The 16,801-nt window shown below is 43.2% G+C and overlaps 1 protein-coding gene across 1 annotated transcript in view; it reads right to left on the bottom strand.

Annotated features, from left to right (window-relative positions):
• The window catches only part of TRIM33 (tripartite motif containing 33), a gene marked incomplete in the record, with an annotated part of 2,559,229 nt that overhangs the window by 1,477,797 nt on the left and 1,064,631 nt on the right, over positions 1-16,801 (bottom strand). Inside the window, 1 exon segment of the mRNA XM_044076157.1 lies at positions 11,835-11,951. Coding sequence (XP_043932092.1) covers positions 11,835-11,951 — 117 coding nt within the window.

The raw sequence follows: 16,801 nt of genomic DNA, 5'->3' as shown, positions 1-16,801 counted from the left end.
TGGTGGGTATCATGCTGGACTTGAAAAAACTCAGGGTGAACACCAAATTTTGGAGACATCTGAAAGAAGTACAGTTTTGTGCCTACCATAAATGCAGATGTTCGAGTGTTCACCCTGCTGCTGTCATCACACTTGGGTTATCCTACCATCAGGCGGTCCCACAGTCAGCCCAAATTCCAAAGTCTTAGTCTGGCGTCGGTTGCTGTCGCTTCTTCCCTGACATCAGTGCGTCAGGGGTATATAAGAGGCATCTAACGCCATTTTCTTCAGTTTTTCTTGCCCCAGATGTCAGGTGCCCCCAAAGGTAGGCTATATACACCAGAGAGGTAGTATAGGATAAAGTGGTAGAGATAGGTTCAGCTAGTTCAGAGGGGATGGAGAAAGGGTAACCTGGACTGCAGCAGGGTGAACACTCGAACATCTACATTTATGGTAGGTACAAAACTGTACTATGTTCATCGTGTTATCCTGCTGCAGTCCTCACACTTGGGTTGAATCCCAAAGCTAAGGAGGGGTGGTGGAGTCAAACAAGGTTAGAAGAGGCTAGTAGGCCCTGCAAAACTGCAGTGACAAAACCAGCTCTAGACTTAGAGTAAAGAGGTAAGTGATAGTGTTTGGTGAAGGTGTGCACTGAACTCCAAGTAGCAGCTTCCAGAATATCCTTGGTTGGCACTCCCCTGAGAAAGGCTGCTGATGTAGCTGTAGCCCTGGTGGAGTGGGATCTAATGTTAGCAGGTACTGGTTTCCCATGATGTGTGTAGCAGAAACGTATGCAATGTCCTATCCATTTAGAAATGGTCTGTTTTGAGATAGCTTTTCCTTGTGATCCTGTAGCATAGGCTACAAAGAGCTGGTCAGTTTTTCTGTAAGTCTTAGTTTTATCCAAGTAGTAAGGTAATTGCCTGTGAATGTCCAAAGAGTGCAGGAGTCTTTCTCCTTTGTTCTGGGGATTTGGAAAGAAGGTGGGCAAGTGAATGGTTTGGTTTAGGGCCACACTGGATACCACCTTTGGCATAAAGGAAGGATTAGTTCGTAGAGAGACTGTCGATGAAAAATGAGGAAAGGTTCCACTGCCATTAGTGCCTGTAGCTCTGAGACTCTTCTAGCTGAGGTTATTTCTAGTAGTAGGGCAGTTTTCCAAGAAAGAAATTTTAAATCATTTGAAAAAGCTGGTTCAAAGGTCGGCAGTGTAAGCTTTTCCAGGACAAAGTTGAGATCCCAAGTAGGTGTTGGAGCTCTCCTTGGCGGTCTTAAGTTCTTGGCCCCTATGAGGTACTGTCTTAGGAGTGGATGTGAAAATAAAGGATCCGTGCTGTAATGAGCTGCAATTGCGGAGGCGTGGATCTTAATAGATGAAAAGGAAAGTCCTTTGTGCAACATCTCAGTTAAATATTGTAGAATCTGAGGAATGTTCGGCTCCAAGGGATTTACGCCTTTAGCCTGGTTCCAGGAGCAAAATCTTTTCCATTTGTCTAAATAGGTTTCCTGGTGCTGGGCCTCCTGGCCTCCAGAATGACATCCATTACAGCTCTGGATAAAGGTATTGGCTGGTTGTTTAGGTAATTTGCCATGCAGCCAGGTTTAAAGTCTTGAGCTGGCTGTGTAGAATCAGATTGTCTCGCTGGGCGAGCAGGTGAGGAATTTGTGGCAAAATCCATGGTGGACCCTGGGCCATGGTCCTTAAAATTGGATACCAATATTGGCGTGGCCAGTCTGGTGCAACGACAATCATTTGTGGCCTCTCTAATCTGACTTTCAGCAGTACCTTTGCTAGAAGAGGCAGTGGAGGGAAGGCATACACCGTTAATGTTTTCCAACTGAATGAGGAGCGTCCACTTTCCAAGCTAGTGGATGGAAGGTCCTTGTGCGAAATATTTGAAGTTGGTGGCTGTGGGGGTTTGCAAACAGATGTATATCTGGGCGTCCCCAGTTTTGAGCTATCATTGCAAATACTTGTGAATCTAGTTTCCATTCGTGTGCATCCATGATGTTTCTGCTTAGGTCATCTGCCAATGTGTTTCTCTTACCTGGCAGGAACTGTGCTTGTAATTGAACCTGGTAAGACAGTGCAGTGTTCCACAAGGTCATTGCTTGCCTGCATAGAGGGTAGGAATGTGTGCCCCCTTGCTTGTTTATGTACCACATAACTGTGGTGTTGTCTGTCCTTATTAGTAGCTGTCCTGGGTGTAGAAGGTCCTTGAAAGCTGTTAGGGCATTCTGCACTGCTAGCATTTCTTTTTGACTGATATGCAGGTGTCTCTGATCTGTAGTCCATTTGCCCTGAATGCACTGTCCTGTCATGTGTGCTCCCCAGGCATAGTCCGATGCATCTGTTGTCATAGTTTGCCTGGCTGTGGGTAAGGTGAAAGGCTGACCCTTGTTGAGGTGACATGCCTGTGCCCACCATAGAAACTCCTGTTGAAGGCAGGGAATGAGTGGAATCATTGTTTCCAAGCTGTGGCTGTGCTGAGTCCATACACTTTTCAGGTACCATTGTAATTTCCTCATATGCAGTTTTGCAAATGGTATTAGTAGAATGCAAGATGCCATGAATCCCAAGGCCTGCAGAATTTTTCTTGCAAGGAGTTGGGACTTTGTTGCCATTATTTTGAAATAATGAAACCGATGTCATTGCTTGTCTGGTGTGAGATAAGCCATCTGGGCCGTTGTATTCAAGCTGGCACCCAAGAATGTTATGTTTTGTGAGGGCACTAGTATTGATTTCTTTTCGTTTACTGTGTACCCAAGGCAACTTAGGTGTTTGACAAATGCCAGATGCTGTAAAAGAATGTCCTTGCTTTCTGCTTGAATAAGACAGTCGTCCAGGTTTGGGTATATTTGAATTCCTCTGTCTGCAGTATGCAATTACTGGTGCCAGGCATTTTGTGAAAACCCTGGGCGCAGTAGATAAGTCAAAGGGCAGTGTAGAGAATTGATAATGCGTTGAACCTGCAATGAAGCGGAGGTATCTTCTGCAATTTTGTCTGATAGGGACCATGCAGGTATGCCTCCTTGAGGTCCAAAGTGACTAGCCAAGCTTTCTTGCCCAGCATGGGAAGAAGCTGCTGTAGTGTTAGCATCTTGAATTTTGGTACTTGCAGATAGGTGTTCAGAATTGAAAGATCCAGAATGGGTCTCCATGCTTTGTCCTTTCTTGGAACTAGGAAGAGTCTTGAGTAAAATCCTTGTCCCTGCTCCTGTGTGTAGGTACCTGATGAATGGCTCTCATGTTCATGAGAGCTGTAATTTGTTTTTGTGCCTCTGCCCATTGATTTGGTGGCAGGTTTGGCATTCCTTTGATCCTTGATAAGGTATGAAAGTGGAATCTGTATCCTTGAGAGACAATGTTTAGAAACCATTAGCCTTTTGTAATGATATGCCAGTTGTCTGCAAAAAATGCTAGTTTTCCTCCCAAGGGTGTAGCCAGGAGAGATTTGCTTGATAGTTTGAGGATAGAGTCATTGTGTCTGCCTTCTGCTAGCTTGGGGTCTGTCTTCTCCTCCTTTCTGAGTAGCAGAACCCCATTGGCGAGGTTTGTAAGGGCCCTGTGACTGTCCTCTGCCCCCTGGGCATCTGTATTTGCCCCTCTGTGATCTGTCTGAAGCCGGAAAGGACCAATTTTTTTGTTGACCAATTTCTGCTGAAGCGAGGGGGTTGTACCTGCAAGAAATCCTTGACTGTTTGCAAAGATTTAGCCTTATCCTCCATTTTCTTTAAAAACCTCTTCTGCTTTGACACCAAATAATGCATCCTGTTGTAAAGGTGCATCTAATAATTTTGCTTTAACATGGTCAGGGAGGGTTTGCTCTTTTAACCAAGCATGTCTACGAATGACTGAGCCAGTAACAGCTGCTCTACAGGAAGCTTCCAGAGAATCAAATCAGCATTGTAAAGTATGCTTGCCCACCTGTTCAGCTGCATGCAACAGATCCTGCATTTCCTTGAACTCAGGCTGTTCTGAGTGTGTGCTCATTTTTTGTTTTAACTGAGACATCAGGAATTGTTGATATTTCAACATGTGAAACTGGCAATTTAATGCTCTCATAGCCAAAGTTGCAGAGGTGTATATTTTCTTTCCCCATCTATCTAGGGCTCTGGAATCTCTCTCAGAGGGCACAGGATTTTTAGCCATAGAAGCCTTTGCTCCCTTAGGACCCTGGGATATGGTTTCTGGGTCAGCTACAAGGCTTTTATAAAGGAATTTGTGTGATCAGGTACTCTGTAGTATCTGTCTGGTTTGGCTGAAGCAGGAGGTAGAGAGTTTGGATTTAAACTAGACTGCAAGTAGACATCATCCACAATATCTAAAAGAGGTCTGTGCTGGGATAATAAAAGGAACTCTCGGAGCCTTTTCTTAGAATCTGAGTAATCCTGGCCTTCCCAGTGGAAATGTTCCCTCATGGTATGTAATGTTTCCCCAAAGGAGAAGTCTTCAGGGGGAAATGCTGAAGGAATAGAGTCTTCAGCATCAGAATCCTCATAAGGTGGAAAAGTGTAATCCTGTTCCTCAGAAGAATCTGAGGAGACAGAAACCTGGTCAGAGGATGCATAATCCTTCCTCTTGTCTTGGTCTGTTATCAGGAGGGGGATGGGAACCCCTGATAAGGGTAATTAAATCTTCAGCCATCTTAAGTATCTGTTTCTTAGGCATGGGGCCTTGACCTGTACACTGATGAACAGTTTTCTTATGTTTTAAAGGAGTTTTAAGCTTAGCATAAAATTTAATGGTGAGTGTAGTTGGTCTGAAGACACCTTCTGCAATCGAAGGTGTTTCCTCAGCACCGGTGTCTAAATCTGCTCTGGTGTCGGTAGATGGCTGCGTGGGCCTAGTAGACTCCGCTTGGGAGTCGGCAGCTGTCTGGGGTTCCAGCTCTGCAGTCGTCAGGGGCTGCATAAGCACCTCACTGAAAACCGGAGAACCGACGACAGGCCCAGCTGAGGCCTCGGGGTCTTATTCCTAGGCTGCCTGTCCTTATCCTTGCGTTTTTTTATGAATTGCGGTCGTCAGCTGCTCCGACGGCATGATATAATTGAATTTCCTACCAAAGTAATGCTGTGCGAAGTCAAAACGGCGTTTGATAGTGCGTTTATTAAACCTAGCGCAAAACAGACAACCTGTGACATCGTGGTCTGGGCCTAGGCAAGGAATACAATAGGAATGGAAGTCCTTATGACGTATTTGCTTCCCACAACAAATACAATTGTTAACTTTTTCTGACATCGGACTGAGGCAAGAAAATGTTCCCCAACGGGGTACTTAGCTTTATTGAAGACTTCGGTCTGAAATTCAAATCAAAAATCTCAGGTGTCGGCCGACCGGCACTTGCGAACTGCTTCTGCTTCGGGCACCGCGCGGCAAGAAAGACTGAAGAAAATGGCGTCGGATGCCTCTTATATACCCATGACGCACTGACGTCAGGGAAGAAGCGACAGCAACAGACGCCGGACCAAGACTTTGGAATTCGGGCCGACTGCGGGACCGCCTGATGGCAGGATAACCCAAGTGTGATGACTGCAGCACGGTAACACGATGAACATCTAACTTTCCTTGCAGTTCCTCCTTGGACTGAGTCTGTAGCTGGCAGTCAGAGTACTGACAGATAAGGATGCCCTTGCTACTTACAAATGCTAAAGCCAAATGACACATTTTGCACAGAACCTGAGAGCACTGAACTTTCAAAAAGGGAAAGGACTTAAACTGGAAGAAGCCGTCCTCGATACTGAAACCTGAGAAATTTCCTGTGCTGTCTGTATTATTTGAACATTTAAGACGGGTATCTGTTCTATCTAATTTAATCAAAAATAACAATCAACTAGAGAAGGATAAATTGCATGTTAAGCAATTCGAACCTTGACAACTTTAAGAGGTTTAAGTTCTGAAAGGTCAAAAATATGCCACCACTGACTACACCACAGATGAGAGTTCAGAAAACAGTGCATCTGTTTAGAGAACTGGATAGAAAGGATGAGGGGAATGTTGCCAGCTTGCCTACCCTAGGAGGAGGAGAGCAGTCACTATAGCTCACCACAAGGGGTGTATCTAGATGGAGTAGTAAGTTTTACTCTGAATTCTAGCATGCAGAGGTCCAACTGTCAGACGTCAACTCGCAGTGTTAGCCAAGGGGAACTTGGCATGCAGAGGAACTCTTCCCCTGGGGAGTCACAATGATGAAGTTTGGAAAAGCTGCAAAAGAGGGAAGTGTGCTTCCGGGGGAAGAGGGTAGACCACTCCACAGGATCAGTAAGCTTGCCCACTTCCTACCAGCTACCACCAGGAAAAACAGACCGAAGTCAGAGGCAAGAACAAAATGGGCAGCTGTGCTCAATCTCTTAGGTACAGAATTCCTAGCTACTTTGTTTTTTTTTTTCCTTCTTCACAGGGGGCACCTAACTGGGGGCCAGTAGTACAGCCCGTGAGGTCAGAGGTGGGGAGATGCCTACCTGGCTTGCCTTTTTAGAGAACAGGAAGAATCTGGAATAAAAGCCATTCCTTTGTTCATAGGTTCAAAGGTAGGTACTAGGCTATTGGCCCTAGGGCGGATACAAGGCTAGCCAAAAAGGTACCCTGGTGCTTTTGCCACCCAAGAAAATTATTTTCCTGTGCCCCTGTCAAGCATAGCCACAGAAGTGATCCCCGGGGTGAATTTCGTATTTCCCATCTAATCATCAACATTCTTCTTGAAGAGTGCTAATGAGGAGCTCTGTTTGACATAGATAGGTAGTTTGTTCCAGAGTATGGGAAGTCTCTGGGACAAGAATATATCCCTCCCAGCATGTTCTGTTTATTGTGGCGACAAGGTTTACGTCCCTAGAGCGCACAGCTCGGAGGGTTTGGGATTTCTTTAATCGGAGCATGTCCTACAGATCTGGGTTTGACATAGCTTTGTATGCTACAAAAAGATCGCCTCTGAGTAGGTGATATGAGACGGAGTAAAGCTGGAGATTTTTGAGACAGTCTGTGTAAGGCACCTGTTTGAGGTCAGTAATCTTTGTGAGGTATTTCTGCGGCCTTTCCAGTTGTTGTAGATGTCTTGTGAGGTACACACCAAAAGGGGCTTTGTACTTTACAATGGGTCTAATGAGTGACGAGTAGAGGGGAACAATGACCTTTTGCTTTCTGGATGAGAAACCTTTTGTGATGAGGTGTGTCATTGTAGAAGGATTTCCTGACCACTGTGGCGATATGATTATCAAAGGAAAGACTACTGTCCACCTGTGTCCCAAGGTCTCTTATCACACTCAGTGTTAAGTAGACTACTGCCTATGTGGTACTTCATGGGTACAGAGTTTTTACCAAAGGGGATGACAATGCACTTTTTGGCACTGAGCTTGAGGCCATGGCTTTGACACCAGGCATCTGTCTCAGTGAGGCCCTTTTGTAGGATGCCCACATTGTTAGGAGTTTCGATTATGGCTCCAAGTTTGCAGTCATCTGCGAACTTAGTTAGCCAAAGACCTTTTGTGTTAGCGTGTGCTTCAGAGAAGTAGATACCAAACAGGAGAGGACCCAGGACCGACCCTGTGGTACTCCACTTGTCACTGGTCTGAAGTCTGATTTGAAAGTCTGCTACTTTCACGGTGTGGGTTCGGTCAGTAAGCCAGTTGGCAACCCATCTTGTGACATAGGGACTTGTACCTAGTTTAGTGAGTTTATTTATAATTCCAGAGTGGGGGATGGTGTTGAACACCTTGGCAAGATCTATATAGGCTGTGTGAACCACCTTTTCCTCATCTATGGCTTTGGTGACTGCTTCCAAGAAGTATATCAGGTTTAGGAGAAATGATCTGCCTTTACAAACCCGAACTGTGTGGGGTCCAGAGTTTGGAGATCTCCAATGTCTTTTTTATGAGCTCCATGATGATACGTTCCATGGCATTGCAGACCAGGCTCGTCAAGTTAATGGGGTGGTAGTTCCTGGGGTCTGTCATGGCTCCCCCTTTATGGAGTGGGATAACCGTCACGGTGCGCCATTCAAAGGGCACAAAGCCTGAGGTGAGGCTATGACTGAACATGGTACTTAGGTGGAGTGTCAGTTAATTCTGTAGTTCGTGTAGAAGGCAGCCTAGGATGTTGTCAGGTCCCATGGATGCTGTGTTTTTGGCTTTGGAGAGTGAGGTTTTTACCTGTGCAGCGGTGATTACAGGAACTTTGTATTATTCCGGTATAGAGATGGGCCCTTTAGGGGGTGAGAGGGGGTAAAGTTAGCACTAAACCTATCTGCCAGGATGTTGGCAATATCAGTTGGTTCTGTATATTTCGTGCCATTGTGCTGCAACTCAGAGCAGAACTGGTATAACCATTGAGATTCTTGACATAGCTATAGAATGCTTTGTGGTTGTCATTAGAATCAGTGGCGATTTTGTTTTCATAACTAGTTTTGAAGGATTTTATGATGGATCTCAGCTTCTTACTGAGGCTGACCAAGGAGTTCCTCCAAACATGGGATTTTACTTTCTTTTTGCAACAGTTTCTTTCTTCTGTTGTAGAGTTAGTTTATGGCAGAAGACCACCAGATTGACTTCCTTTTTTTGGAGAATAGCATCTCTGTTCTGTTAGGGATAGCACGATCCATGCACTCGTGTTAAGTGCTTATAAAGTGCATTTGTGTAGGATTCAGCAGTTGTACCTCTATTGTCCATCTGCATGGGTGTTGTGAAGTTTACCACTTCTGTCTTAAGCGTGAAGTTGGCGTTGGAGAAATTTTTTAGAGATGTTTCCCTAATGGGAAATGCTTTACAATCTGCCCTGTGAAAGAGATGTGGCCAAGAAGGCACTTAACACAAATTCAGCAGTAGTGGAGGCATCTCCTTCTCCATGAAAGGAAAGTTGTCTTTAATACTATTCTGCATTATAAGGATAGATATCCAAGACCCATACATCTGAGGTGATCTTCACATAATCTTGCCCAGACAGAGTCAGCTGGTCTCCCAGGAGGTTGGGGAGGATATTAGGTGAAACAGCAGAAGAGACTGGGTAAAATTAATGGTGAAATGACTGCTTACATGGACCTGTTTAGCTGCTGCCAGAATGCCTCAGTGACTTACCCTTTTTACTGCCCTTCAAGGTTTGATTCTCAAAGGCTCACCTTTATTAACCTTTTTCAATATAGCAATGAGCTGTCCCATTGCATGCTGCACCTATTTTGTCAATGACTGCTGAAACAACCATATTTTATTTTATTTAACATTTGTTTAGCGGGAAAGTCAAACTTGGAACTAAGGCAATTTTCGGAGAAGGTCTGGGGAGAAATGCTCCCAATGGATATCTTTGTAACATGGGAGGAAACTGCAGCACTCAGAGAAAACCCACACGAATGCAGGGAAGACATGCAGACTCCACACGGAAGGCTCCCCAGCTGAAAATCGAACCAGAGAACCTCTTGCTGTGAGGCAACAATGCTACCACTGTAGCGCTGCACATTACATGTTTATACAATAATAAGGAAGCCTCATGACAAACAGACTGTCAAGTATTTACATTCAGTCAAAACCTCGCCACTGTTGAGCATGCACATTCAAGTATCACAATCAGCTATTCTATTCGGTCTTAATATCAAGTTTGATTTAATATTGCTCATTCAAAAAGAAATTTAAAAACATTTACTAAAATCTGTGACCACATTATTTTATTTACATTCTGTCTTCTGCTGTAAGTCTTATCTGGGCCAGTGATTTTACACCTTGTATTGGACACTACCTTGCTCAGTAGATATTGGATCTTCTATACTTTGTACTTAGTCGACATGCTCTGCAAACTCAGATTTCAATACAGCAAACGTTTCTGATCTTTAATGGTTCTCAGTTCAAAATTTTTAATCTCTGCAATCATTTTTTACCACTCTTATTGATAGTTTGACTTTGCTTTTCTCCTTTCTAGTTACAATCCTTCTTGGCCACTATCAATACTAAACATAGCATCACTTTTATTTCTTCAGTACATATTTTACACAAACAAACATCTCTACAGGGAGATCAAGTTCTCTTCCAAGCATGAAGCTTATACTGCTCAAGTCAAAGTTGTAGTGAAACAAGTCCTAACATTTCCAGAAGCTACGCTCAAAAAAAACCTCTTTCCGATTCAAACCTCCAACATACGACTGTAGGAACATTTTTCAAGTCTTAAAAGGATATAGAAATGTGTGACCATTTCCTTACAATAAAATCTAAATGTTCTTGACTTAGCTGCATATTTAGGATTAAAACATCTCCCCTGCACTGTTCATTTGTAATACCTCTATTTAATCCTTTATTCCAATCTATTTTTATGTTTGTATTGTACTGTCTTCTTAAATCTAATACTGTCTCATGTACTGTACTTATTTTTTTTTTAGTCTGCCGTTTCTGTTATGGCATAAATTATAAAACCCATCAGTGGTTTAACAAAACAACTTTCCAACCTCTGCATATCTTCACTGAACTCTAATATTAGACCTGTATATGCAAGTTGTTCAATAACCCAAAAGAGCTAGCCACCAAGAGTCAACTTAGAATCCCTGACAGCAAGAAAGGAAAGTACAGATAAGTCTGTCCACTAGTTTAGTTGCTAGAAACTGGAACATGTTGCACCCTACAGAACAGGTTGATTTCTTGGTGGGAGAAAGGTGCCAGATTGGCTCCAAGGATACCACATTAAAGACATCTTCAAAGGCTTCAAACACTGAAGTGCAGCAGTGGGTTTAGGCTCACCAAGGCCTAGAAGAGCAGGTATTTGTGTCTCGGCCATTTCCTTGTACTCCTATCTAAAGCTTTTCCTTCTGAATTTAGGGGTCATTCAAATCAGACATCTTTGCATGATAAGGCTGCCAAGTCACAGCCAAAACAAAAGGACATCTGGGATTTTAATACCAAGCTTACCATACCATCTGACGAAGAATATAATTCTCTTAAAGGAAAAAGGTCCCACTCCTACTTATTTTTACGGGTTAAGCACACTCGAGACAGAGGGCTCAGTGAGGACTTGGCAAGTTCAGGAAAACTACAAGTTCTTAAGCCAATTTCTTCATTTTTAAGGCAAAACCTGCACAAAACCCTATTGAACAGATTAATTTCCCCAACTAAAACTTAGGACCCTGGGTAATACAGCTGGTGACCGTAAATGTATCATGGCTAGCCCAGAGACACAGAGGCAGTCCTCATTTCAAAGGACTGGAGCACCTCTGAAGAAACTAAGGCTTCTATAAACTTAGATAGCATGACTGAAAAGAAAACCTGTCTGTAGAATGTCTGCAAATGAAGAACTTTTCTGGTTTTAGCTCTTTTTATCTTAGTAGCTCTGTTACACCTCTGAACATACTCGGACTTTATCATGCAAATCCTGATCATGAAAAGCACAAAAACTTTCTATTCCACGTCTGTTACAAGCACACTTACCCAATGACTTCCGCAAAGAAGGCGTTACATAATTCCTTACCAATAACAAAATCCAACAAGTGCTTCCTCACAGTGTTAGATACATTTCATACTGATCTACTGTAAAGCAGGCCAAAATGGATAACTACCAGAGAATTAAAAAAAAAAAAAAAAAAGTCAGACAAAAGTTTCAAAGTGACAATTAACACTGAAGACACAGCAACGTACTTCTGGAGGGTCACCACCCTTCTAACGGTACCTTGACAAACAGTCTTTTGACTGCATCAAAATTCATCTGGAAGATGACTGAAATCTGAGAGCAGAAAATCATTTGTTACAAGAATAGTACAAGAATTCCTTCTATACGTGCATTACGTTTTCTGTATCAAAACATATAGCCTCATTTACCTTTACCAAACTACTAGAGCATTTAATGAAAATGAAGCAAATAATCACAAGTGTCTTGTGTGACGCAAAATATTTACCTATTTTTGACTTGAGTTGCTGCAAAATGAACATAATTTTTCTTCTCATGAAGTTTGGCTACTAAACCTTCAATTGCACCCTTCTGATTTTGGAAAGCTTCTTCTAAAAATTGGTACCTAGGAGAGGGGGGGGGGAATAAAAGCTCATCATGAGCATTATTTTTAACTGAAAACACTAACTGAAAAAAAATTCAAAATAAATCAACTCTGTAATTATACATTTCTTAAAAAGGTTAGATTAAAAAAAATCATTAATTGAAGGAACATTTATCAAGTAAATGGTATTAAGCAGAAAACCAGTGAAAGATCCACATGACTGGAAATAGATTTCTAATCAGGATTACTGAAGTGCTAATCATAACATTCAACTGTACAGATTTTTACAGAAGGTCAAGATTTTTGCCTATTATCTTTGGTCTGCTCCCCATAAAATGTTTTTATTGCAAATAACTGATCTGAAATCACTAAATAATGGCAGGCATTGAGATTTGGACTTCATACTTGAGAAAATGCATGTTAATGTAAAACCTGTTTTTCGATCAACTTTCTAAGTTAAGGGCAATATTTAAAATGTCCATATTTTGGGCTTTTCCCCCACCCCACTACTTTTGGTTTTGTCCAGACTTTTTGGACTAGGATGTTTTGAGGTATGGTGCAAATACATGCGTTAGCACCTTTTACATGGGCCACCAAAAAGTACAGTTTTGTACCTACCATAAATGTAGATGTTCGAGGATCCACATTGCTGCAGTCCTAACCATTGGGGGTAGTCCGCTGTCCAGTCGGCCCGAATACCAAAGTATATGGCTGACGTCGGTCAAGGCGCATTAGACTGATGTCAGGACGTCAGGGTACTAATGCGCATGACCGACGTCATATCCTCAGTCTTTTCTTGCCCCAGATGTCAGAAGACCCTAAAAAGACAAGGCCCAAACCAAAAACACCAAAAACCCCTGCACCAAACATATATACAATATATACAATTTTACAAGAATATATCCTAATCCACACCACCACCCCTAAACACAGAGGGAAGGAGGGAGGGAATTGGACTGCAGCAATGTGGATCCTCGAACATCTACATTTATGGTAGGTACAAAACTGTACTATGTTCTTCATTCCACATTGCTGCAGTCCTAACCATTGGGTAGAATCCCAAAGCAGAGGTAAGGGAGGCTGGCAAATCATAAGGAAGCAGGAGCTGTCAACATGCCTTGCAAAATAGCTGTGGCAAAACCAGCCCTAGATTTAGAGTAGAGAGGAAGGTGGTAATGCTTAGAGAAAGTATGCACTGAACTCCAAGTAGCTGCCTCCAAAATATCCTTAGTTGCCACCCCTTAGAAAAGCAGTAGAAGTGGCAGTAACCCTAGTGGAATGAGGCCAAATCCCAGCTGGAATCTCCTTGCCATGATGGGAATAACAAAAGAAATGCAAAACCCAATCCACTTAGAAATAGTTTGCTTAGACACAGGCTTGCCCTGAGAACTCAAAGCAAAAGAAACAAACAACTGCTGAGACTGCCTGAAATCCTTAGTCCTGCTTAGATAATAACGTAACTGCCTATGTACATCCAAAGTGTGCAAAATCTTTTCTCCCTTATTTTGGGGATCTGCATAGAAAGTAGGCAAATGAATAGTTTGGTTTAAAGCCACACTAGAAACCACCTTAGGCATAAAGGAAGGATTAGTACGTAATGATACCCTATCCTTATGGAAAATCAAAAGGGCTCTACTGCCATAAGGGCCTGCAACTCAGAAACCCTTCTTGCAGAAGTAATAGCCAACAAAAAAGCAGTCTTCCATGACAAGTATTTCAATTCCGCAGTAGCCGCAGGCTCAAAAGGTTGTAGAGTAAGTTTTTCCAACACAAAATTGAGATCCCAAGCAGGAGTAGGAGCTCTACGTGGGGTCTTATATTCTTTGCCCCTCTAAGAAACTGCTTGAAAAAGGATGCGAAAACAATGGTGGGTCACAATCATAGTGAGCTGAAATTGCTGCAGCATGAATCTTAATGGAAGAGAAGGACAAACCTTTGTCCAATAACTCAGTAAGATATTGAAGAGCCACACTCAAATTAGGCTCAGAAATCTCCAAATTCTTTGCTGCACTCCAAAATAAAAATCTCTTCCATTTTTCTGCGTACACTTTCCTTGTACTAGGTCTCCTGGCTTCCATAATCACATTTAAAACTTGTTGAGGAAGTTGAGACCTGCTGTGTTTCAAAACAGAATATGCCAGGCTGTTAGATGAAGAGAGTGAAGTTTGACATTGAGCAGGTGACCGTCTCTCTGAGACAATAGGTGTGGAATCAAAGGTAAAGGCCATGGAGGCTTCCTTACCAGACTCCTTAGTAGTGGGTACCAGTGTTGCCGAGGCCAATCTGGAGCTATTAAAATCATCCTTGGCTTGTCTTGTCTGACCTTTAGGAGCACCTTTTGAAGAAGAGGCAGAGGTGGAAAGGCATACACATGAAGATTTTTCCAACTGAAAGAAAGAGCATCCACTTTCCAAGCTGTGTGATGAAACCCCTTTGTGCAAAACTTTGGCAGCTGGTGGTTTAGTGGAGAAGCGAACAGATCTATGTCTGGAGTTCCCCATGACACTGTCAATTTCTGAAATACATGAAGATCCAGTTTCCACTCGTGGGGATCCATGATTTGTCTGCTTAACACATCTGCTAAGGAGTTCTGTGCTCCGGCAGAAACCTTGCCTGAAGAGTTAGTTGCAAGCTGAGCGCAGTCTCCCATAAAATCATTGCTTGCCTGCATAGAGGATAAGAATGTGTTCCCCCTTGTTTGTTGATGTACCACATGACAGTTGTGTTGTCTGTTAGAATCAACACCTGTCCTGGAAGAAGCAACTCCTTGAAAGCCATTAATGCAAACTGAACTGCTAACATCTCCTTCATGTTGATATGTAGATGCAGTAGTCTGGCAGGCCACTTGTCTTGTATCCACTTTCCATTTAGATGAGCTCCCCAAGCAATGTCCGAGGCATCTGTCGTTAAAATCTGACTCGCCTCTGGCCGGGTCACAGAGAGTCCCTTGTTTAGGTGACATTCCTGAGCCCACCACAACAATTCTTTTTGAATGCAAGGTATTATTTGAATGACAGTGTCCAAATCCTGGCAGTGCTGTGTCCATACATTTTTTAGATACCATTGTAGCTTCCTCATATGCAGTTTGGCATTGGGAAGCACCAGAATACAAGATGCCATGAACCCTAAGGCTTGAAGGACTGTCCTTGCAGTCAGCCCGGACTGAAGAGATAAATGATGGAAGTAACTGGAAAGATTCTTTTGTTTGTCCGGGGTTAGAAAGGCCATCTGGGCTGCTGTATTCAGTCTCACACCCAGAAAGCACATGTCTTGAGAGGGTACTAGACTGGACTTTATTTCGCTCACAGAATACCCTAGGCATCTTAGCACTGCTATGACATATTCCAAATGCTGTAGAAGGTCTTCCTTTTCTTGAGCCAGAATCAGGCAGTCGTCCAAATAAGGGTAGATTTGAATTCCATTTTGCCTGAAGTAAGCTATCACTGGAGCCAGAACCTTTGTGAATACTCTGGGCGCAGTAGATAAGCCAAAGGGCAATGCAGAGAACTGACAATGAGAATTTCCAGCTCGAAAACGCAGATACTTTCTGCAACTTAGTCTTATAGGCACATGAAGGTAAGCTTCCTTGAGATCTAAAGTTACCATCCAGTGATTCTTGCCCAGCAGAGGTAAAAGCTGTTGTAAGGTCAACATTTTGAACTTTGGAATGTCCAGATAAGTGTTGAGGATAGATAAATCCAAAATTGGTCTCCACGTGTTCCCCTTCTTTGGTACTAGGAACAGGCGAGAATAAAATCCTAGGCCCCTTTCTGGTACAGGGACTGGCTGAATGGCCCCTATTTGGAGTAACAGAGAAATTTGCTTGTGAGCCTCTTTCCTTTGTGGAGGAGGAACGCCTGGCATGCCTTTGAAGGGGGCAAGCTATGGAAATAAAACCTGTAACCGTGGTGAATGATATCCAACACCCAACTGTCTTGAGTAATTAAATCCCAATTTTCTTTGAAAAGAGACAGCCTTCCTCCCAAAGGAGCTGCCAGACGAGAATGTACTGGCAGCTGAAAAGGCAGGTCATTGTGTCTGTTTACGAAAGGACTGACCCCTGCCCTCACCAGAAGTCTGAGCAGGAGAACTCCCTGTTCTAGGCCTAAAAGAACCTTGAGCTCTGCCCCTACCCCGTCTAGACCTACCCCTAGACTGGGAATCATAAGCAGGATATGTCCAACCCTTCGTAGGCCAATGTCTACTAAACTTTGGAGGCTGCACCTGCAAAAAATCTTTAACAGTCTGCATAGATTTAGCCTTGTCCTCCATTTTCTTTAAAACTGCTTCCACAGGCGAGCCAAACAACACATCAGACTGTAAAGGAGCATCCAAAATCCTTGTCTTAACATGCTCAGCTAAATTCTGATCCCTCAACCAAGCGTGCCTGCGAAGAACAGAACCAGTGGCAGCCACCCTCGAGGAAGCCTGCACAGCATCAAAACCACATTGCAAAGAATGCTTACCCACTTGTTCAGACACATGAAGTAAATCCAGCAACTCTTTACACTCAATACCTTCCGCCAGAGCATCCACCTTAGATTTCAATTGTGAAAGGAGATAATTCTGGTATTTTAGCATGTGAAACTGACAATTCAATGCCCTCATGGCTAAAGTGGAAGAAGTATACACTTTCTTACCCCATCTATCCAAAGCCCTTGCCTCTTTATCAGAGGGAACAGGATTTTTAACAACAGAGGCCTTAACACCTTTAGGCCCCTGAGAAACAGTTTCTGGATCTGCCCTAGGACTCTTAAAAAGATACTTATGAGCTTCAGGCACCCTATAGTACCTATCAGGTTTAACAGGGGCAGGAGGCAAAGAATCAGGGTTCAGGGAAGCCTCTGCAAAACATCTTCCACCACATTCAA

Source organism: Protopterus annectens, chromosome 7.part0, assembly GCF_019279795.1.
Source record: "Protopterus annectens isolate FY-2018-M chromosome 7.part0, PAN1.0, whole genome shotgun sequence".
NCBI lineage: Eukaryota > Metazoa > Chordata > Ceratodontiformes > Protopteridae > Protopterus > Protopterus annectens.
Note: the sequence above shows the minus strand (reverse complement) of the source record. Positions and strands in the feature narration are given on the sequence as shown.